Raw genomic sequence first — 24,783 nt, forward strand, 5'->3', positions numbered from 1 at the left:
GCCATTTACCGAACACCCTGTATAAAGTCCGTTAAACGTCTTATTAGTCGTTGTAGAAGGGCATAACAAACTTTAACGAACCGTTGAAGTTACGAAGACAGTTGCAGAGTATTTGGCATAAGATAAACGCAAAAGAAAGAATGTTACTTACGATGATACGTATGCGAGTTAGGTTGACGCCGTTTACTTACATCGAATTCCTTACTGGTATCTTAAGGCTCGTGATCAGGGTAAACTGATACCTAAACAAATTGTTGAAATTTAGCAGTTGGTCTTTTGAAGCTTGCTACGAAAATTTATCGTACAACATTCGCTCACGTTCGTTGCCTTTAAATGTTGTTGATGTTTAGAATTAAGGTTGTAAAAAGGAAAATTCATGTTGCCAATCAGTAAGAAAAGAAAACTTTAGTAGTGGTCTCGTGGTGGTGTTTATTGTGGACGAAGGATGATAATCCTTGTTACTCGTACAAAATTAGTGTTCAAATTGTAAAAAGTGTTCATAGCGAGGAAAAAAAAAAATAAGTTGAAATGTTATAAGGAATTATTTGTAAGGAGTGCACGGCTTGGGTTTTGCATTACGTGTCACGTGTATTTTCTGGCGTTGTCGAGGAGAAATTGATTTTAAAAACGATCGTATTATCGAGGAGTAAAAAATTAACAAAGTCAACCTTTCGACGGATCTGCAACTGTCATTCTTTCTGACATTTTATTTTTCGTTTCTTTGAATAAATTATGTTCCAAACGCAAGCGAATTTCTCACGATAATCGAGGGTAGGTTCGCTGGAGGTCTCGTCGATGAGTTTCGCGTTGAACATATTTTAATTAATTTATAAGTCTACGGACATTGCGGGTGGATACGGTGAATGAATACGAAACAAAACAAAAAACAAGAAAATTTTAAATAGAATATATTATATTTATGTGTGACTCTTGCAAGGGCGACGTCCAAGCGATTCTCGTCTTTTTATTCGTCCCCTTACGGGCGGGACCACCAGTCAATACCGATTATACTAAGTTTTTCACGTGTTAATCGGCATCGGCCGCTGTTGCAAGAGACCACCGCGAAAGAGGAACAGAGAGAGGTAAATTACGAGGCTTAAAAAGCAGACTGTACTATCGGATAGATTTTAATATATATATATGAAATATAAATATATATATATATATATATTAAAAAAAAGAAAAGAATCATAGTTTATTATCGCAAATAAATTACACGCATATTGTACACAAACACCTACAGAGAGAGACACATATACAAAAATACGCGAACTGGTGTAAAAGATGGTACATGTATGTATATATACATATATACACACACATCTGTATGTATATGTACGTATATATTAATATTATTATTGCGATGATGATGATGATTATTATTATTATTATTATTATTATTATTATTGCGATTATTATTAATATTATTACAATTATTATTATCATTATTATATATTATATATATATATAAACAAAAGTTATATCGAATATATTTTAGCGCTAGTTGATAATACCTATTAACGTCGTTGCAGTTTTTGAAATGATGCGTCAGAAAATGAGAGTTAAAAAAAAAATATGAAAGAAATGAAGAATACGTGGTTGACTTTTAACTTTATATATATACGTTGAATTAACGTACTTCAGTGGGATCCAATAACATGTAGCGGTGTAATCCCCGATTTGGTGCCTTTTTAAGCGACATAAATAATGACGATGAAAAATGAAAAAAAAAAAAGAGAGGGAAAGAAAGAAAGATGACGAAGAAGAAGTAATAAGTAAATTGTTATGATTACACGATCGCAGGCGCGCGTGTGTATATCCCTTTTTTTAAAAAGACGCGCCCGACGATCGTAATCTAGTGCCAAATAAGTGAGACCTTGTCGAAAAAATGAGTGTAAAGACGAAAAAAAAAAAAATAATAAGGTGAAATTTTATAGGGAACTTTTTAGAGAAGACGAGTCTTTTCTGACGCTGGGTAGACTTAGTATATTTTATATGCACTGATTGTTTGATTATGACTATCGATAATAAAAAGAACGGTGTTCAATAGATTATAATTGAAGGATTTTTAAGTCTCGCTGTACCGACTTGTCTCACACACGCATTCACGTCTTCGTTTTGTGCGCGTTCGCTTTGCGAGATTCGTCGCGCAGCGGTCTTGTAAACTCAGAGACGGGCGAAAATCTTATTCAGATTCAAGATTTCGAATAACTAATAAAGAAAACTAAGAACAAATTTGAAGTATTTAAATAAATACATTCTTAAATTATTTAACAAAATTTGGCCCATCTCTGCAGTAAACGAATCTATGACAAACAGAACGAATCAACAAAAATGAAACTTTGACTCTGTATTTGCACGGCTCGATACGGCCATGACAATCGACGACGTCGAATCTCGAAAAGTCGTTCGTGTTTACACACCCAACGTACAAAACAACGCATCGAAACGTCGTGACGATGAACGAGAATGACGAAAGCTCGACGTTTGTCCGTTTTCGAGAATCAGCGTCGTTCATTGTTCGCGACGCGAAATTTTGTCAGATTGTTTTTTTCCTTGCGATGTAACGATTGCGCGAAGAAAACCGAGCGAGTTTCTTGTACGAAGCTTCATCCATTAACTGCAATAACATTCTAGTAAATTCCATCTGTTACTTTAATTTCTCAAACATTTACCACTTTTTTGTTGCAACGTTTCAACGGTTTCCTCTATACCGATTATCTTTTATTTTTATTTTCCTTTTAAACGATCGTATTTCGTGCTCTGAGCTTTTATTGGCGTCGGTACAACGACGCAGAAAAGAGAAAGAAGAAACACGTGAAAGAATGCGAAAAAAAGTGGTGGAGAAGCGCGAATGGGTGAACGCAATCGCCTAGATGTCAGCGACGTTGTTGCTGAAAAGTTGAAAAGAAAAAGAAAAAAATGGCGCTTCGTGCGTTGTAACGAAAATGTGATATGTTAGTGGCCTGGAATCGTCCTCAGAATGTATACACACTTATCGAGGAAAGTAGCAGACTAATCGCATTGAATCGAAGGTAATTACCATAAACGTCAATAGTTCTTTTCATGAATTTTGAATGGTCGGGGCTGTAGAGTTACTCGTTTGAAAGATACGAAGAGTTAATTGGTAGTCATGATGTTTCTGTTAACCATGCAATCAATCTGTGAATCGCGTAGTGCAATTTGGCAGTTAGTCTATTTAATATAGTCTAATAACGATACATATATATAAATCATACTGCAGTCTAGTTACCAAACTGCTCAATATTACTAATTTGTTCGCAAGAAAATATGTTTATCTATCATATTGAATTCGCCCATTACGACCTTTCTAAAAAAAGACATTTGACAACCTTAACCACGTCACACAGGAATGTTAAAACTTGCAGCGATAGTATAAGAGCTGAGGTAAAAGAGGACGGTCTTACAATTAGACGAGAAAAGTGTCTCTAACCAATCAAAATTCTTGAAAAGGGTTGTTACAACAAGCGCGGTAGAACTTGCAGTAGAACTTTTATTTTACATCCTTTTCGTTGCGTTTCTTGTCGTTTCCGTTATTATGCGTCACATTGTCCGCACGTATGTGGAACGTGAGTGTCAATTCGTTGAAGACTTTATGCGACTGTTCGTTGAATTGTTCCCACGCAAATCTACCGTCCACGAATGACTCTCGAGGACACATCGAACATTCGAAAAATCGACGAATCGCACCATCCAAGTGCCATAAACGACGTTAACTTCGAATCGAAGGATTCGTCAGAGATGATCCAACTGCCACGGAAGTTCTGTGCAGCTATCGAATAGCGATTGCCTCTCGTTCTTTCATCTTCTCTGGAAGAAATTCGTTAATCTCGCATTACGTTCCACACCCGTGTCTCCCCCGTAGCGATTTCTCGATTTAGTCGTTTTAATTACTTTTTTTTTTCCTCCCACAAGACAAAAAACGAAAATATCGCACGCCACCCTCTGTGTATCCCACGATAGGTCCACGAGACACGTTACATGAGAAACACGCCAAATTCGATAATATCCCGGACTCACCACGAAGCACCGTTACACTTAGCCAAAAATTACTTTTATTTAGTTTCGTTTTAGATCATTCGATTGTGGATGATGCGTCTTCTTGGCCGCTTAGCAATCGTCGCGTCGACGACGACGACGACGACGACGACGGCGACGATGACGGCGACGCTTTTCCTCCGATGTGCACGGTGCGAGTAATTATTTAAACGACTCTCATTAGCGAACGTTACTCGATTTACTTGTAAAAGTACACCACCGTGACCAACGGGAAAGCGATCGACGGTGCCAACTAGACGATTCTTAGATATTAAGATTACCTAGCCGCGACTGGCACGAGCATAACACGTACCTACGTGGCGACCTGAAAATCGGATAAATTGCAATTTCTGCGTTGTGATTTAATAATGTTTTGCGCGCGAGAATGGAAACGTGGAAACGCTCGCGTTTGCCAGTCGCGACGGGATGTAAGCGATTATTATTTTTTATGGACTTTTGTTTTGCATGTTGCGTACGCGTATTGTTGATTTATTATTTTTACTGTCCGGACAATGAAGGAAAGTGAAACATTTGGAGAGCAACAAAAAGATAAATATATATATGTACATGGTTTGTTCGTTGCATTCAACTTTTTGATTTTTACAAGCCCGGCTATGAAACTTGGTACAGATTTTTATGTGTGTTTTTTTTTATTTTTAACGATAGTATTTCGCAGACAGTGCGACAAAGTTGCACAAACAGATTTGGTACACGATTGCCATAAACATTTATCTTTTCTACGAAGTCAACTTGGAAAGCTTCCCAATGCGTCTCGCAGCGTGTACCAAAATTACCCATGGCGTAAACTTGGAGACCACATCGGATCCGTTCCTCCTCAGCTGCTGCGTGGTCACTTGATTTCTCTTTATTTTTATTTTTTGTTTTTGTTTTTGTTCTTTATCCTGTCCTTCTACTTAAGTTAATAGACGAAAGGTTCGCTACGAATTTTCAGTGCGGAATCGACGAAGTCCTTGGAATTCCTTGGAATTTACATGTGCCTTCTTCTTGTAGATAGACTTGTGGTACGATCCTACTAGTTTACTACACGAAACGTAAGAACAGCACATTTTGTCGCGCAACTTAAAAAAAAAAAAAAAAATTTGTTTTATCAACGTCACTCTTTTTATTTTCGTTCACATCTTATATCCACTCGTCCGTCAATCATCCCCGACCTCCTATCAAGTAGACGGCAATTTATGTTTTACGTTGAATTCTTATTTACAGGATTTATTAAGATTTGATTTCGGTTGTATCAAAAACCATTTCTGTTTACAGTAATTCTCGCTTGTTGTTCACCGACGACAATTTTCATTCTTATATTTTCCATTGTCTTCAGGGAAATCTTACGAATGGCACGAATCTGTTCAGTTAATATAGGAAAAAGTTAGCGACATACAATCAAGAATTACTGTAACTGCTTTGTTTTACAACGAGTCATGCTGGCTCAACTTCTGTTTGCACGTGTTAAAGTATGCAGTATGAACGTACATTAAATAGTACCAATATACTAGGAGAACCATGTAACTTGTCCAGCTCTCTTACTCTCAGCTCACTGCACCCATCAATTTTACTTTTATCGGAGGTGTTGAGCTTATGTTTCAGAGACCTGAATCATGTAATCAACGATAAAATTTTCATTTATTCTCCAAAGCAACAAAAATAATAGAATTGTACAAATTACATGTTTGACCCTGTATAAACACATACGTACATAATATTCATCCATCAATTGTAATTAGCTAGCAGTCGCATGCAATGCACAGAGCCTTTATCGTAGAAAGAAAACAGTCGGCAAATTTTTATAACTGATTATATCATATTTGTTGTCGTAACATCGTAGCATCTACATGTTCGTTAAAGCTGGCCAACTTTTACTGACTAAAGTTTTTCCACAGAGTACGCGAAAGGGGAAGGAGAGACGTGGAAAGAGAAGACACGGAATCCTGGATCAAGCTTGTCGGGGAATCAAGGGAGCACGGAATCATCTAGCGCGCGATCAACCGGGGCAGCATCATCGACCACAACGACGAGCTCTACGTCCACCGCGGCGTCGAATACAACCGCGCCGACGAGAAGTTCATCCGCGTCACCAGCTACTGGTAGGAATAACGCGCAGAATAGCGGCGGCAGCAGCAGCGGCAGCAGCCCTGCCCCTACGACGAACTCTTCGTCGACCAGCGGTCATCAGGTTGGCACGATGTCCGCCCCACCGGGTCGTCAGGTGCCCAAAAGACGCATGAGACGTCGCGCCACCTCCCACTCGCAGGATCCAGCCGAGCAGCTGACCGAGATGTCCGTGCGCGGATTAAATCTCTTTCGCTACGCCTCGATTTCCGAGGGCGTCTATCAGTGCACCGAATGCGCGAAACTCGACATACAGAAGACGTTCAAGAACAAGTACAGTTTCCAGCGGCACGCTTTCCTCTACCACGAGGGCCACCAGAGAAAGGTATTCCCGTGCCCCGTCTGCGGCAAGGAGTTCTCCAGGCCCGATAAGATGAAGAACCACATGAAGACCGTGCACGACTGCTTCATGCCTAAGGACTGCGTCGTGCCTTTTGGCTTTTTTCTCTCGCCTTAGCGGGCGGTGCGAGGGCGAGGTGGGGCGGCGATCGGTCCAGCACGAAGAACGACCACGGCAGCGGACGACAACCAAGGTCGAGCGGAAACAGTCGCCAGCAGCGGCGTCCAGAGGCACGCGAGGACCTCGATCGCTAGGGCGGCGTTGAAGCACTCGTCAGCGTCGAGGATCGTGTCCGTGTTCAGGCGAGGCCGCGCATAGGGAGAGTCCAATCCGCGCCGTACCCTAGTCCCGATCAGAGATGGGCTAGATACTTGTCTGGATACAAATTTCGATTCATGGATAAGCTAGTTTTTTACCCTTTGCTTGTACATCTAGTAATCTAAATTACAATATAAAGAGAAACTATATTCTAAGTTAAACAGATAGAGGTTTCTTGCTGTACGTGTGAATATTATTGGCTTTGTAGAGTACGAATTACTAGCAAAAGTCTATTTAATACATTTCTCGATAATATCTGCTTACATATGAGAAAATTGTACTTCTCAATTTCATTAAGGTACCATGATTATTCCTGTATCTTCTTGAATATAATAGTTTTAGTTTCACCTCTTGGTGAGGATCAGCATGTGGCTGAAACTTTGAGAAATTTAGTAACTGAACTCTTGCTCGAAACTCGTGCTCCAAAAGACCAATAATATTCACATCTACATCAAAATTCTTCATCTCTTCAGGAGTGAGGACATACATTTTTGTTTCGCGATAAAAGTTTATCCATATTTATCGGTATCTTTTATTTGTATAATTTTGTTCCCATCTCTGGTCCCAGTTGTCCGCGAAACGTGGCGTCTCATGGAGATACGCGGAAACGAAACAATCTACCCCTGTTCCGAGTGTTCAATCCTGTGTGTCGCGCGGACCAATCGCATGGCCCATCTCACCCCCGCGATGATCGATTCGTCTTAATCGATTTAGTCGTTTCGTGGAACCCGACGGATATGCAGCTCAAGGAGATGAGCGGAGACGCGTGAACCAAGACTTTATGGCTGGTGGAGGAGACCAATGCGACGGATCGGATGCAAACACTGCTGAGTGGGTGACGTCGAGTGATCGCGAGGAAAACAGGGATCGTAGACGTAACGAGTTATTTTACCCAATCTTTGGGGCGAACTTATTCGTACTATATTAATGCACGAACGCTATTGGTAAATAAACACTCTCTCGATACTTGACAACCTCAGCTTTGGGGTAATTGAAGTAATATCCCTAAACGTTTAAGTTATATATCTAAATTCTCGATATGATTCCTAAAACAAATGCCATATGCATGCAGGAAGAAGCAAGGAAAATTAGTTTTAGATTAAAAATGATGTGATACCATAGATAAGGAAAATATGGCTGACTAAAACATCTAATCCAATATGATTAATAGTTTCTGTCAGAGACGATCTCTTTTCCCCACAACTAATGTGTTGGTTAGACAGGAAGTGTAATTAAAGTAGATGTTCCAGTTATGGACGCATCTTTCTTATCTTAATCTTTCTCGTCTTTATCTTATTTTTAGAGTCTTGTTCAAACATTATACGTGTCTTAGTTTGATTAACGTATACATTTTTAGTGCAGCAATTGTTATACAAATCCGGTGATTAAATTGATTTAATAACATCATAATAATAAAAATAACAATTTTTACTTGTCCATAATGCACACGTTTTGGGACACGTGTTGTATTGAGATCGACTTTACTAAGTACTTTATTTTAAATGTAAATTCTGAAATTGTTAATAATTATATTAATGAAATTAATTGAAAGTGTTGATCAGCGTAAAAAATGGGTGCGTTTACCTTAATATTAATAAATTGAAAGTACATACACAGTTAAATCAGATATGAAAATATCTAATGCTTTATGAAATTGTTAATAACCACATTAATGAAATTAATTGAAAGTGTCGATGACTTGGTTAGTGTCAAGCGCAGGATAAATCAAAATTCATGTCTATCGACGGAATAATAATTTTCTACGCGTCTACTTTACGTATCGCGTGTTGAGGAGGGGCACCTAACGGCGTTCGTGCATCTGTAGCTGTGTTGAGCAAACTGTTACCGACTAGCAAGTAATTATGACGAATAATCAGACACGATTAGCTTTGAAAAATCACACAGTACTGATTTCTTATCGTAGATTACAAATACACAAATCTGACGATTACAAGTGATTATTACAAAAATAATCACAGAATAATCACTACCCAACTTTGATCTATGGTGGTATGGATAATTGTACTCCAAATACAGAACGAGCTGTAAACATTCGTGTCAATCGTGGTTTTACAATTTACGGTACGATGAATCGTTGTGTCCACGGTCCCTATAAGGGAAGTATGTCCTCGAACGTGACTACTCGAGCGATATGCCGCTCTGTGTACATTAGTATTATATGATCCTTGAACCGTGCAATAGCGCGCAATGCTTGCGGCCGATCGACGCTCAGCTGTTCTTCCTCACTTCGTTACGTTTTAATACGCGCCTGAAGTGAAGTTTGACTCGCGAGTCGATGAACATTTTTTTCAAATTTCACTAGAACAGGACTCGATATCGTTTCGTAAGCGTTTTATGTTCGCGCATGCGTACAATGTATTCAAAACCATTGTCTCGCAACGTCGAAAATTCGTCGGGCCCCCGCAAACCTCCCTCCCCCCGCGTAACAGAAGAGTTTTTAAATGGTCGCAGTATTTTACGCGGGCGTAGTCTGCATTAATTCCAATTTTTTTTTCTCGTTATCTTTTGAGAAACAAAATTTAACGACATCGGCGAACAAAGGAGAAAATTATTCTTATAAAAAAAAACTAACGAGCTTTCTCGTGCCTTTATCGATAGTTTTTCTTTTTTTCTTTTTTTGTAAGGATAGTTTGATATATATACGTATCACGGGCAAGAAACGTATGAAAATTGTGCAAGAAAAATGAAAGAATCTTACATTAATTGTTTAGCGGAGATACAGAGTAACGTAAAGCAATACGAGCAATGGGACTGACAAAAATGATGTTATACAAATATGTTTTCCTTCTTTTAAGATCGTACCGTGATGATAGCTTTAAAAGTGCGTTGAGGCTTTAACGTACGGGATTTTCAATTTTTGTTTCATTTTATTTTATTTTTATTTCTTTTTTTTTTGTTCGTTCCCTTTTTTTAAATCAAATTTCTTCAGGCAATATGTAAAACGTTGGTTACGAATATGTTTTATCTTCTTCACAGATACTGTAAATCTTTGCACTTTTCACAGTCCCTCTTTACACCTGCGTAAAACTCTGGATAGTCACAGTCTTCGTTTACTGAAAGATCACGTTCTTAGAAGGATGCGTATATTCGTCTCTACCCACAATCTTAACAAAGCAAATATGCACGTATACCAGCTTACATGTGGCATTCACTTGTACGATAAAATAAAAAGCAGTAACGTTCTTCCAATTCCTTAAACGGATTCAAAAATACCGTCGAAGGAAAGAAATATCAGCTGGACCCTTAACGAAAGTGCAGAGTTTCGTAGTCACGATTTTCTTTTCTTTTTTTTTTTTTTTTTTTGTAATTTTTGTAAGCCAAACAGATTTGATTCCAATGGTGCGTAGCGAAGCATATTAGTAAAATGTTAAAAAGAAGAAGAAAAAAGAAAGAAAAAGAAAATGTATATTTATCACAGAGTTTATAACAGTTCACTACGAGCGCAGGAGACTCGTAGAGTTCATTAGATAGTGCCTTCGACAGAGAGAAAGAGAAAGAACACGAATTATACTGCATAGCAGACTCGGTATATGTACAGGTTCTCTGGGAATGTGTATTATAGTTATTTACCAATTATTAATTATTACTATTATCATTATCAATTTACCATTACTCGCACTACTATTAATGCAGCAAATAATATTATTTTTATTATCACCGTTACAATTATTGCTATTAATATTATTGTTTGATAAGAATTATTAACTTTTAGCTATGGACAAGCACCGATAAAATTGGTTATTATTACTAGGTATATAAGTTAAATGCACAAGCAAGCACGGACACGTTATAGAGAAAGTTATATGTATACAAACATGGTGTACAGGATGCACTATTTTAATATTTCCATACGATCATATTTAGAAATGCTGGTTATTCAATGAAACGATTCAGATGAACCAGTCTTTGTTTCGACGAAGACTTCTTGTTTGTGGACACCGTTTTGTTGCGTATACAGACACTTGTGAGATTTCAAGATTACTGGCATTCTTTCCAGATAACGTTATATTCTATCTTTTACTTAAACATTTGAACACGACAAATTTATGCTGTTATTAACAAAAAATGTTTCTGTTCGGAACATTGTTTTGTTTCAAAAAATGCAAATGGAATCACTGAAACGGCAAGATTACAACAACTTCCACTCAGGACAGAATAATTTCCAACTGAACCTTTTGTTTGACTAACCAGTACTTTCGGACATAATTGCGTGCAAAGATTAATATGGGACACTCTGTATACAATCAATAGACCTTGTAGTTCGGGTCTAGACCGTTTGTTTTTTTCTCTTTGATTTATTATTATTATATTATATTATATTATATTATATTATATTATATTATATTATATTATACTTTTTCGTTCGTTCGTTCGGTTAAAAATCTGAGAGAAATCTATTACTTGATGATATATGCTATTAACACGTTTTCTTTTCTTTTTTTCGGTGTTGGGACACCGCAGAATAGACGTAGCAAGGTCGAATTATACAAATTTTTCGAGAAATACGCAGAATAGAATTAATGCAAACGAAGCTTACGATTTGTTCGTAGGGATATATAAACGAAGTTACTTACGGCTCCTCCGTGTCTGTTTTACGGTATTAAAGAAGCAACGCAGTCGTGCAGAGAATTGAAATATTCATAATTCGTCGCGCCCTGCGTCTCTTCCTTGGTATTATTCCTTTAATAGAATTTTGGTTCTTTTTATATCAGGCGCTACGAAATGAATAAACACAGCAATTTGTACAATAATTAACAATAACGAGCGCACCGTTGAGTACTTGCAAGACAAGTGCTATAGACGGGAGTACGAAAGATCTGTCTTAGGTAGGCGAAACTGAGTTTCATTTGTCAAAAAGACCGTCTGGGACCAAGTAAAATACCCACTTTGACTCCTTTTAGATATTATTTGAAATTTTATCATAATTGAACAAAATTTTCATGCATACAACGTCAACAAGATCGTTAACATGACATTTTTTTTTAGAAAAATGTCAAGCTGTTATATCTAATATAAAATCAGAATAGCAATATATTTAGAAATTTTAGTAATATTATCGGTAACGTGCAAGGAAAATTATAGTATCGGAAGTTCCAAGCATTCATGAATGACTAACTTACATTATAAATCACGAATGTTCTGTAATTTTCAGTATTAAAATTTTTCTTGAAAATTGATTTAAAAAGAATTTTAAATCCTTCTGGAAGGACTTCAGCCATAACTGGGTTAATCTAGATATATTACAAGGATAAATAAAGATCAGCGTTAGATTAAGGAGAACATGGACAGTATCGGGTAACTTATGTTTAGTTTCATCCATCACGATGATATTCTTCCATAGCTGATCTTTTTCTCTTCCTGCAGTACATACTGACGCGTCACTGGATCAGCCATGTTGAAAACAGTTCTGGCACCACGCCTACGCTGAACAGAATATTCGTGCTCCAAGCTATACATGTCAGTTAGATCGAACAATTTCGCGAGCTCTGATATTACACGGATCATTTCCATCCCTGTGCCCCTCCCCCCTCTCCCTCCACTATTCTACGAATTTACTAGAAGTAGCATTCACTTACGTCGTCGAGTCTTCGACGAGAAACAGCGGAACTCAATTATCCCCCTTTCTTCCATGTCCGAGCAGCAAGAGAGCATTCGAACGAATACCGAACGGAAAGGAGTATTTTGGTCTTCCGACGTCGGTGTTATATGGCGTGATAGCATCGTGTGAATATGAGCGTGGATGTGTACGTGCGATATATATGTATGTCAGAGCGATGGTTGGTCACAAGAGAGCTATTTAAAAAAAATATATATAAAGAGAGAGAGAGAGAGATATATATTACTTAGAGGGAATAATGTGCACCCGAGTGTGAGTTTTTCGAAAAGAAGATATCCAATTAAAGAAAGGAACCAATACCCCCTCTCCCCCGCACAGAAATGATATTTTCAAGCCTCTTTCTACGTCCAGTCGATCGTTATTACGCGAAGAATCGAATTTTCATTTGATGTCACGCGTGCGAGAATACACGAAATATGTAAAAACATTAAATTACCTATCGTGACTCGAAGCGTCGAAATATCAGCAAGCGAAAACGTAACGTTTCTTTATTCGATCGACCAGTTAAATTGTTTAGTTGTCCATTGGGTGATATTTGAATCCATAATTAGAAATTCAAATCGTTTACAGAGTAGAGGAATAGTTGTTTGTCTGTTATTCGTTATATGTAATTTGCATCTTGATAAGAATTTTGTCCATCTCTGGTCCACGACCCACGTTGGTGATCGATATATATAATTATGTATGTATATGTGATGGATACATAAAAAAAAAAAAAAACTATGGGCATCGTATGCAATTTCGCTTGATTCGTTAACGAGAAAATTCTATTCAAAAAGACAGAATACGAGTCGCGTGCGTGTGCGAGGCTCCCAATGTTGATCGCGATACCGCGATGAGCCTCCGAAAAATATATTTCCTACTTCTATATACGACGCGTGCAAAGGCAATTCAGGACGGTCGTGTTACTCTTTTGTTCTTCACTTTCCATGCACTGTGACTACCTTACTTCTTACGTTTTAGTTTTATACCACTATTGTAAGAGTTCTATTACTATTATTATTATTAATATTATTATACTATTACTATTGTCATTGTCGAATAACGATTATTTTATTTTTAATTTTAACTGTAACGTCGGGTAGTTAATTAGCGCGGTAAGGTGCGTTAGGCTTTAATGGAAACCACAGCAACGCGAAGGATAGCCAGACGAATGCAAACAAACGGTTATTATATTTATAGTACAGATATTTTATTTGAGCGTTAATAATGCTAGAGCTTGCGACATAACGCGGCGCCTTCTATGTTTCCACTTTTGCTCGTTGATGGAACGCTAAAAGTTTGTATAACGCGGCGTTCTGGCGAATGGATTTATTTATATACGATAGTTAACCTCTGCAAATTTTATTTGTGTTGGTAGCTGAATAAGCGACGGCGAATACCGCGTTAATATTCGAGGCTGACTTTTGTAGCGACGATGCTTCTTTGTTTATTTTTCTTTCCTGTCTGTCGTCGGAACGTCGCGAAATATTCCGCGAATGAAGTTCGCCGTGTACAGGTGTTCGCTGGTCCAGGTATGCCGGAAGCTGAAAATATTGCACCTGAGCGAAGCTCAGATTCAATGATGAAAATCTTTGAAAAAATGTTGTTTCGCTATTGATCTTTGTTACCGATTAATAGTACGTATCAGCAAATAGGTATTTTGTGAACGCAGAGGGGCGAACATCGGGTGCAATCTTCACAGTTCCGTGCAGTAGACGCGATCGTCTACTCGGAGGAAAGGCGAAAATGCAGTAAGGCGTCCCCCGAATAAAAATGAGAGAGTTTATGTCCGCCTGCATTATTCTTACTTACGCGCGATTTTAAACGATTCGAGAGGGGAAAAATAATGCAAGCGAGTTTTAGCAAATTTACGATCACCATTTATAAATATATATATATATATATATATATTTAGTAGCGACACGTACGAGTACGAGTACTGGCACTTTTATTATGCACGGAAACATCATGGAAACATCGCACAGCACTCTGTTTCGGTAAACGAAAGAAGCGCGGTACTATATAGAACAATTACACTGAAGACAACGTAACAAAGGGAAGCATTCTTTGCAGGACATCGAGACACAGACGTTCGACACAGTAATTTTATGTTTTGCAATAGCTAATGAAATTGCGAGAACTGTTAAGAAATATAGACGTTGCGAATACAGAAAATCTATTATATATATATATTATATATAAAATACTATATTATGTTATATTATATTGTACCGTCCATCCTATTTGGGGGATGGTGGGACGTTTAAAAAAAAGTTATATGCATATAACAGTAACAATAAAGGAAGCAAAGCTGCACGTTCGCACATTGATCGTCGGTTCGTCGACTGTACATTTGTTTTCAATGTACGTACGTATGTACCTATATTATTGGTGTCTGGTGACGATAAGAGCGATGACAATTTGATAACTATTATTATTTTTATTTGTTTTTACATAATTGTAGTTTCTTTGTAACTCTTTGTGATATACATTGCAATAGTCTATCCGACCGTTTATTTGTTGTATCGATTAGCGCAACCTTCATTAAAGCAAGACAAAGAAACGTACATCTTTTAAAAATTCTCTGTCACAGCAGTTGGCCATATTAATTAAAATGAAAACTAACGTTTCGACGTATTCAACACATGGGCAAGTAGATGTATTCGAATTTCTATGAAAATAAAATTTAAATAGAATTCAAGAAGTCAACGACGCGACGATAGTATAACTTGTACTAACTCTAATCTTCTATTAGACAATAGAAATATCAACAACGACTATAATCGTATAACATAAATATTAAAATAATGAATTCTTAATCAAACTTAAAACAAAAGTGTCACTGTTAAATTATAATTCGCTTTGAATGCTTGATAAATATCGTATACGATTATTAATATTCGACTACGATGTGAGAAGCCATCTTCCAATCTTAAAACAAACGTGTGTATAACAAACACGGAATACTACGTAGGTTACATACTCGGTATCGTAACAGAATACGCTGTTCCACTATACATATATCTATGAAATTTCTGCGAACAAGTTTGCCTTTCAATAATTTTCGTAGTTAAACTTGTTCCTCGAGCATTAGTTTCTATTAGTTTCTTATTGATATCCATTTATTTCACATAGTTATGGTATATTTTATACGAGAGAAACTGATGCTAATTATAATAAGACAAATTGAACCCAATTACAAACATTATTTGGTACGCTCACAGACTACTAACACAAAAGTGAAACCTCTTCTCAGGATAATTTGTAAACAGACCCAACATAAATTTCTTGGAAAGAAGTCACTTCCCACCGAAACTATTAACCTGTTGCATCCAATGACGATTACCTGTTTTCATCAATTCCATATGAAACGCGAACATGACGAGTCAGGCTCGTCGTTGCACGTGACAACGTTGATCCCGTAGCGATTACGCCAGAGAGTCATCGACTTGTTGTTTATCCAGCTTCAACTAATCTCTACGCTGTCCGACAACTAACATTCCTGCACCTGTTTCTCTTTCCATGTCTAACCCAGACCAGCTGCCCAGTCTGCCTACGGACATCACGTTCGAGATCTGCACGTCGTCGTCCTCCTCGTCGCCGCCGCCGCCTTCGTCGACGACGGCGGCAAGAAGCGGCGAGGACAACTTCAGCGAGGGTAACGGGAGCGCGTTCATCAAGTCGGAGAGGGTCGTCAGCGGCATGCATTTCCTCACGGACAGGGAGGAGGATCGAGGGGATCTGTTGCTGCCGAAATCGGAGTCCGGGGACGCCGAGCCGGAGGTCAGGAAACAGGTTGGTTGGTCTGCTGCTTTTGACACTGCTACGGCAGGCAGTGCACCACCTGTGCCTGGCTTCGTTCGGTGGACGAGCACGAGCACGAGGAAGAGGCGCGGTTTGCCGCGTCCTCGCGGACATTGCACCAACAGAATCGGACAGACCATGAGGAGACCGCTTCGGAGGCCCGTCCCGCCGCGGATTTGATAGGGTGCTTTCCATTCGCGTCCGCGCCATTCCCGAGGGCATTAGCAAATTTCTTAGACCATTAATAGCGATAATTAGACTTTCCACTGTTGCGTATTTTAATCGGTTAATACTACGATCTCGTTTTGTTAAGTACTGAACATGAAAGAATGAATGTTTCGAATTAGATGATACAATATTTATCGACTTAAACCACCAATACAGATAACAATCTGGGGTAGCGATTGCAATCTACGATTGCAATATAATTTTTTTTTTTTTTTTTGTTTTTAATCAAACGATAAGAATAGTATTGAAATTCGCGCAATTATAGGAGATCACGCGGAAAGTTATCGAAAGTGAAACGACTTTATTCAAAAGCCTTGTACCACGATTTGCTTTTTACTTGGATGTTGCCGACGCATGTGTACTTTCTACTTCGCATCATTTGCACGTAGGAAATTATTAGTAAACGTATGGACGACTAATAAAAAAGGACGCCCGTTTGGCCTAAAGCGGAACTTGGCTAAATCCAGTGACAATAGAAATATTGTCGACATGTTCGATCGACTCGTCTTATCTATGAAGATAACGTCGTCCAATAGAGTGTGTCGTAGTGAAAATCATTATAGTGAAAATTGGTGTTAGAAAATTAGTTGTGCTGTGCGGAACTCATTGGTCCAATTATGAAATTTTAGCCACAATTATTAAATTCTAATTGACGAATTGTACGAGACATTAGTCTATGACGATTAATTCATTTCCAACGGATAAATAAAAGAAAAATAATAATTATAAAGCGTGTGAGTCGTGAAAGTTTTCGTTACAGGCGTTGTATACTTATGCAGAATAAAATGTTTGTAATAATTGTTTAATTAGCGTATAAAAAAAAAAGTTAGTATATAACCCTTTCGTTCATGATCTTTTATTTCTCGAGATAAAAAATTTGACTTCTGGTACGCAAGCACATCGAATTGTCCCGGTGTTGGCCCGTTCGGCAGCCGTGAGTTTTGCTAAATTTAGCACGTTGTAAGCAAATTAATGAAAAGCTATTGGATATCAATTTTTCAAATACATCATTCTTTCTCCGAATACGATAGATACCAATGGAATTAATTAAAGAAACTTGATGAAAACGAATATAATTCCTACAGCTTATGGTACAGATGGAAACTATTCTTTCTGGAAAAACCATAAATACAGTTTAAATTTGATACAGAAAAATTTAGCTTGCACTTTTGTCATGTAAAGAGAAAATGATGAATGCAATCGAACCTTTCTACCACAAATCTTTTTCCAGCTAATCTTTATTTATTCCATTTTCTGTGCTCCGTATTGACGAAAGTAGAAAAAACAAAAATTTTTGTTCAAAAATAGAACGTATATTCACCGTGTTCGTTACTACACTGCCTCAGGCATGAAACCCACGAAACCTAGCTAACGAGTGCTATCGGATACTGCTTCAAAGAAGACTATGGAAGTATGACACACACGCGAATCATGTCCAGGGATCTTATTTGATTCGTTGAGCTATACTAAACGTAGACGGACGCGAATTGGCGGGTAAAGTTGCTTTCCACTCTGTCTGAAAACATACGAAATTCAATGTGCTAAATTTAAGACGTCATGAGCGAAAGGGACGAATAACGTAGCGTGTGGTTCGCTGATGGAAGATAAAATTCTGTCGTTCTGTATGCGAATGCGTCGTCATTCATCATGTAAGTACATTTCACATTATCTCCGATTAAGACTGGATCTACCCGTTCAGCGGTAGATACAGATCATTGGCAATAAACTGGAATCTGTAATCGTTGACAAGATTTCTTGTGTTACTTAATACCAGCCGAATGGAAAGCACCCGACGAGAACGTACAGTTGGAGAAGTAATCCTTGCATCTTTGTCAGCGTGTTTTATCTCGTTTGTCCTTCGCATCTCTTTTATCAGTTCGCTGTACACGTTTCTCGCGATGGGTTCGTTGAACCTGCCGCAAGTCGTGACCCTTTGCGGTACGGATTTTATAATTCCGTCATATATATTTTTGTCGAGGCACGCGCGACACGGGATCGCAAACGGTTAACAGCGGAAGATTTTGTTATTTATTTCGTGTATCTCGAGTAACGAAAGGTCGAGGGGTCGAGAGGTCTATATCGTCGCGTGCAGGGAGAATAAAAGGTTCGGGGGGGGTGGGAAACAATGATCGAGCGAAAGAAAGTGAGAGAAAGATAGAGTGAGGGAGAGAAAAAACCAAATAAACGTTGTTTTACAAGCTGCTGGAATACCTCATTCAAAACGACGGTTCCGTAGTCTGCAAGTGGTGCGGCGAGGTCCTACCGTCTCGAACCCGTTGGTACAGGCACAAGTACAAACTCCACGTCTCCACCCAGGTCACCCAGCCGGCGCCCCTCTTCAAGTGCCACAGCTGTAACGCTTACTTCAAGTCCCGTAAGGGTTACATCGGTCACCTGAGCTCGCGGCATTCCGACAACGAGAACGACGAAAACAGAGAAGAGCCAGCAAACAAGAAGACTAGGAAGACCTCTGACGTAAGTCTTATCCGCTATCGCGCGGTCGCTGCATTCTTCACCCTGCTTTCCCTGTCTCATCAAAAACTCATGTACACTAGTGACAAGAGTACTCGTTCTACCGTAGATACACGCTGTCACTGTATATTATTTTGCACGTGTTTGTTCATCGTCTGTTACCCGAAGTAAATATCGTCTGTCTTTGTCGGTGAAAAAGAACGGATATCTCGAGTCACTTGCCCTTACGATGGAACGAATCTTTGTCACCAAGTGTCAAGTGTTGTTCACGAAGCCTTTCTTCCACTGAACAAATGTATTTCAGTTCCATTTCTTCTTCCTAATCTCTATCGCTTTTCAAAGTACTACTTGCAACTGTGCTTGTACTGCAAATAATCGACGCCGTTCGTTTTCTCGAAGCCACTGCTTCAAAATAGACGAGAAACTACTGAAATATTGTTTGAAATGAAAGAAGTTATATAACAAACAAATAGGCCAAAAGGTTGGTTTTAACGTTAAAATTGACAATCGGTCTTGGTTTATTTATTAACATTGGGGAGGATATTTTCGAAACCTTGGTGTAAGCGTGGTTCGCCTCAGCTTCCAAGGGTGGGATTAACGATTAACGAGGCGCGTAAAATTTGTGGAAGAAGGGCTTTTCATCGCTGCCGACCTCCAGTTCGCTTCCTTGCGCGTCGCTTGCAATGTCGTTCGCGATCGTTTCACGGTCGAAAAAGTAAGGGCGAAAATTGTGAAACGTGCCCCCACAGATCGGTAAAGGTCCAGACTGGGAGCAGCAGAGGGAGAAAGAAGAGAAGCTGGTGGCAGACATAATCGATCGGGTGAAGAGGGAATGCGAGGCTCAGGGTGAAACGGTCACGAGACGAGGCTACTCCAGGCGGTCTACCGTGATGAACAGCTAAGAGCGCGCCCTCGCTGAAAGGGTGAAGGGAAATCTGGTGGCCATATCATCGTCGCACGATGCTTTTCTCGTGATTCGGGCTCCGAAGAACGTTGGTCGATCCCTGCCGACATTCGATCTCCTAAATCGTCTTTTTTCACCGATCACGAGCAGCACTGCGATTAAGTAATTAAGAGATTCGCGAGGTTTTAGCAAGTCTAACTAAGATCAAACTAGGTTTAATTCGAACATAACTTGAAATCGGCGTTCTATGCTCAATCGTTCGTGAAGGGAACTCTAATGGATCGGTCTATGCCGCGACAATCGAACGCGCACCCACAGTTGAATTATATTTATCGAAACGACGCGTCGGGTTGTCGCGTTCAGCGACCGTTTTTTACGTCGTTGTCGTTCCGTCGGTCGTTTAACGCGCCGAGTGCCTACGATTACTCTCAAATTTTTATAGAAAACGTATCACACCTGTGGTGAATTCAATTTAACATCAAGGTAAGAAGTATCTGTTTGGAATACCATTCCGGGCGTTACTCGGACCTAAACGAAATATCAATTTACTCGAGGTGATAGATGTTTTAAACGATGGAAATGGTTTAAATATTTGATATGATTTTTTAGTATATCGTATAGGTATTTATTCGTAATTTACAAATTGATATTTTAAAGTAAACATAGGATCTTTATTCGAGATTAATTCTTTGTGCGAAAATAAACCGAAAAGTTCTTTACCATTTTACAATTTGAACCAGGTATAAGCAGTTAAAATTAACTAATGTGACTTGGCGCGCGCCATTTGCATCCCAATCACTTTAGACTGATCCTAAAATTATTAGCCGTTCAATATAATTTCCAATTTAGACGCCTAAATTTTGTTACTGGTTAAAAATAAGTGGAATTTAAGTTCTCAAGTTTAACCCTTTCCTTACCATATATGGCAAATAACCACGAAACAAGGAAACATACTGGCGATGATATTTCAAATAACGTTACCTCGGATGTATCCGAATCTGAAAATTGGGAATATTCGATACGGTAATGGGTGTGATTATTATTTCACAGTACTTCTTGTACTATTAATGGTACTTAAAAGTTTGCAAATATCAGGGATTGTTTATCGTAAGTGTTTTGAGGAATCGTAATCCTTGAGGCGTCAGTCAGTTATGGCACTCGACGCGCTAAAAAGTTGTAACGCACGCGTACTGCTAACGTGACTCGCGTAACGCGGAGTAACGAAGTCGGCAGGATAATCTTCGATCGCTGTAACGAGAGTTAACAAAACTGTCTAGTTGTAACGCACGCGCGGCTACGTATATTTTTTTCGCATCCTAATCAGCCGCGCGGCGGTACAGACGGTGTGAAAACCGCATTTGTCGATACAATGCGCGAGATCACGAACTATAATGGGCCTGGATGTTGCGTCCATGGCCGCTATATTGGGCGGACGCGGATAGGGATGTTCGATTCTTTTTTTTTCTACGATAATCTCTAGCTAGTTTTCTAGTTCGAAATCTTTAAGGGTGCGCAGTACCCAGAGGCAAACTCCGAGTTGACTTGAGCGACAGTCGCGGAAAATGTAGGAAACTCCGGGACAAGGACAGAGAGGGCGATACAAGAATTGCAGGAGAGACGAGGACAGGGCGATTAGGCTAGCGTGATTCTTGTCAAGGATATCGAAGCAAAGAAGCAATATTTTCTAATAATTCTGGTTTCAAAATATTCCTTACACCTTGGCGCATGCCACTGTAAGGCCCGATTTTGGAAAAAGTGTTTGTAAACAAATTTATTCTATAAGAAAAAAAAAAACCATACTTTTATTATTTACAAAGTTTCAAGACCGAAATTGCAAAATCGGGCGTTAGAGTGGCATGCGGAGTGATGTAAAGAATATTTTAGAAAAAAAATCGTGAGAAGATATTGCTTCTTTGCTTCAATATCCTTGACAAGAATCATGCTAGCCTAATCGCCCTGTCCTCGTCTCTCCTGCAACTTTTGTATCGCCCTCTCTGTCCTTATACCGGAGTTTCCTACTTTTTCCGCAACTGTCGCTGAAGTCAATTCGAAGTTTGGCTCTAAGTTAGATCTGCATATCTCTGAGAAGAATTAACCAGAGAGTACGCGGTAAATTAGTTCTCGTAATACTGGGGGAGAAAGGACTTGTTTATCTCCAGCGTATTACTATTTTGGGAGTTCCCGCTAAACTATTTAAGAATTATGAGAAAATTAAAGAAAAACGAAATACACGCTTCGCGAAAAAGCTGCACAAATCGAGGATGTATCCTAATTTAAAATTAATCGATATCGAATTTAAAATATTGATTGAAAAATGGAAAGATCGATTTTCCAAAATATCAAATCAGAATCGAGCATTCCTGTCATGGCTGCAGTTTTGCGCGGGAAGTGGCGAGAAATATGCGTTGTTCTCGTCGTCGAAATTCTCGATTGTTGGTTGGTATCGTTCCTTTGATCTCTGTAGGTTCCGCGGTTCTCATTCGCGGTAAAACGCTAAACGAAAAAGCGAAAGTGGGTAGTGGCTGATGTAAAAAAGATAAACGGTATATTTTGTCGCCGATTAATAACGGCGAGGTGATCCTTGCTTCGTTTGGCCCTAGCTTCGCAATGTCGTTGGCAAACTGGACTTTGATCGGTTTCCGGGATCCGGTGAGAATTTCTTGTTGGATCTATTCATTGACACGTTCACGTCGACTTGCATCACCGGTGGGTCATGATTGTCTGTGGGGCGGCGTGCATCACCGGTGGGCTCATACATTGTGCTGAACGGTGCAACCTGATGCCGCGCCGCCCCACGGAACAATCATGACCCACCGGTGATGCAAGTCGACGTCAACGTGTTAATCTGTGCTGAAAATATTCTTCACTTGTTTCTTTCACTCCTTCATGTCTACACCTAAATACAATTTTGGAGAAACTTATGAGAAAGTTTAGACGAGATGTTGACTTTAACTAATTTTAATATTAAATCCGAGTGTAGATTTGATGCCACACTTACATTTAAAATGTAATCTATAAAAAGACAACATAGGTGATATTGTAATAATAACAAAACTTGTTTGAATGAAACTGGTGTATCGAAAATGATACAGTTCGCATGAAGGGGCGAATAGGCATGAATATGACTTTTACGAAACATGAAAGTAACCTACTTGAGCACACGCACTTATATTAAACATCTAGATGCACTAAATTATCTCTGACAAGGAATCTTCTTGGGAAGATTTCCAACTATTGTTACTTCAGAATATGCACAGATTCGTGAATCGATCAAATTATTTTTCTCGGTACGGAAAGAATAATAAGAGAAATGGAATAAAGTAGATACTAGGCAATAGTGTTTTTCCACGAACACATGGGAGCACATTGTCTTTGAGACGAAGCTCGACATTAGCTGTTTAGGGTTGAACGAATGCAATTAATTAACGAAGGAGAAGTTGGGATTCAAGCCTGAGAGGCTTTCTCAAGGAGAGAAAGAGAGAATCCAGTGCCAAATATATATCTTCCCAGGCGTACGACATCTCGTTGCGTACAAAACACATGCGGAACGTTTTAACCATGATACGCGATGAGAGCGATCGTTTGCTCAAAAGTGCAACAGTACTACTTCCTTCGATTTTGTTCATTCACACTTTTGTTGTATTCGACGTGCATAGGTGTAGCGTGTTATATCGTGGTTTGCATGTCTGAATACATCCTTTTTGGGGAATTGTCGGTCAGCAGATGAACGTCATGGTACACATGAAATTCATAGAAATTATATCGGTATACGGGTATTGATGCATTTACATCGCGTAGGTGACGTTCACGAAAATGCTGTATGAATTTATAAAGAAACCGAATGCACGTTTTGAATGGTAAAACCGAAGATCCGAATCATTCTTTATTTGCATTGATACAACCTTGTTTATGCCAGATTTAAAGAACATACAGTATTCGTGAAAGAAAACAAAGAATGCTTAACGAACACGAGCTCGAAAATTGGTAAGAGAATGGTTAAATTGGACCTCTTGTAAGTTTCTAAGGCGATGTATTCCTGGATTAGTAGGATTCTGGATATATTTGGAATTCGTATCGCCTGTTACAAGAATGTTTCAAAATTTACGCAACGATGAACTCTGCTCTTAAATGACGTAAAGCAGAGCTGGCCAATGTAGGCTGTGATAAAAGTGCAAGCAATTAAAAATTAATTATAAGGAACATTTTATTATTCGTTTAAAGTTAGATTTTATAAAATTCTTGTTGGTTCTTATCGACTGCTACCATGCATCTTAAGTTTGACACGAACTTTTCGCTCGTTGTGTATGATATTTGGTCACAGGATATAATTTGAATCCTATCTGGAACCTGGCTCTTTGTGATTTTTAATTGTTCAGCCGATTGGTAACTCGCAATGACCGAAATCCTTTTGTTTAGCTGGACAAAGTATAATTTATTTGATACATTGTAGATTGTGTAGGAAGGCATGCGAAACGATATACGCGCACCTGTTACGCTCGAGAGGTTAGTTAGGCACGAACTAGTGTCGCTAGAGAGACGGTAGATAGCTCGATAAATAGATGAAATATATCTACGCGTACGTGAGATACGAATAAATATAATATAATGCGCGCTGACGGTGATTGACGCGTGAGCATTATATGTATTAATCTTGCTGAATATTCCAAGAAAGTCTGTCCATTTTTTCGAATGTCTCGAAAGTATTTTAATCTCTACTCTATTGTTGCGTGTTGTACGGCGCAACGGCAGAAGAACGAATTGCGTTAATCTCAAATTTTAACTCACGATTACAATTAGAGTAGAAAAAAGGTATAAATTCCATATGCCTTTTTGTTACAAATACGATTGCATCAATTATTTTCGGAGCGAGAGAGAGAGAGAGAGAGAGAGAGAGAGAGAGAGAGAGAGAGAGAG

The 24,783-nt window shown here is 38.9% G+C and overlaps 1 protein-coding gene and 1 long non-coding RNA gene across 10 annotated transcripts in view; one reads left to right on the forward strand and one right to left on the reverse strand.

Moving 5' to 3' along the window:
* Positions 1–24,783, forward strand: part of LOC128890871 (protein tramtrack, alpha isoform) — a 90,901-nt gene extending 66,118 nt beyond the window's left edge. For 6 of the 9 annotated variants that reach the window (XM_054149830.1, XM_054149828.1, XM_054149826.1 and 3 more), the window contains exons 5-7: positions 15,997–16,256; positions 18,693–18,968; positions 19,715–24,783. In XM_054149830.1, the coding sequence (XP_054005805.1) occupies positions 15,997–16,256; positions 18,693–18,968; positions 19,715–19,867 (689 nt within the window). In that variant the 3' untranslated portion in view covers positions 19,868–24,783. Of the gene's footprint in view, positions 1–5,954; positions 15,029–15,996; positions 16,257–18,692; positions 18,969–19,714 lie in introns of those variants that run through there. The other 3 variants (XR_008460698.1, XM_054149832.1, XM_054149831.1) reach the window with 3 other exon arrangements.
* LOC128890890 (uncharacterized) lies at positions 1,151–5,943 on the reverse strand. Its single transcript, XR_008460701.1, has 2 exons — positions 5,771–5,943; positions 1,151–5,665 (listed from the first exon to the last, which is right to left on the reverse strand). It is a non-coding gene; the product is annotated as an uncharacterized LOC128890890 (long non-coding RNA).

The sequence above is a fragment of the Hylaeus anthracinus genome, unplaced genomic scaffold (assembly GCF_026225885.1).
Source record: "Hylaeus anthracinus isolate JK02 unplaced genomic scaffold, UHH_iyHylAnth1.0_haploid 12001, whole genome shotgun sequence".
In the NCBI taxonomy this organism is placed as follows: Eukaryota; Metazoa; Arthropoda; class Insecta; order Hymenoptera; family Colletidae; genus Hylaeus; species Hylaeus anthracinus.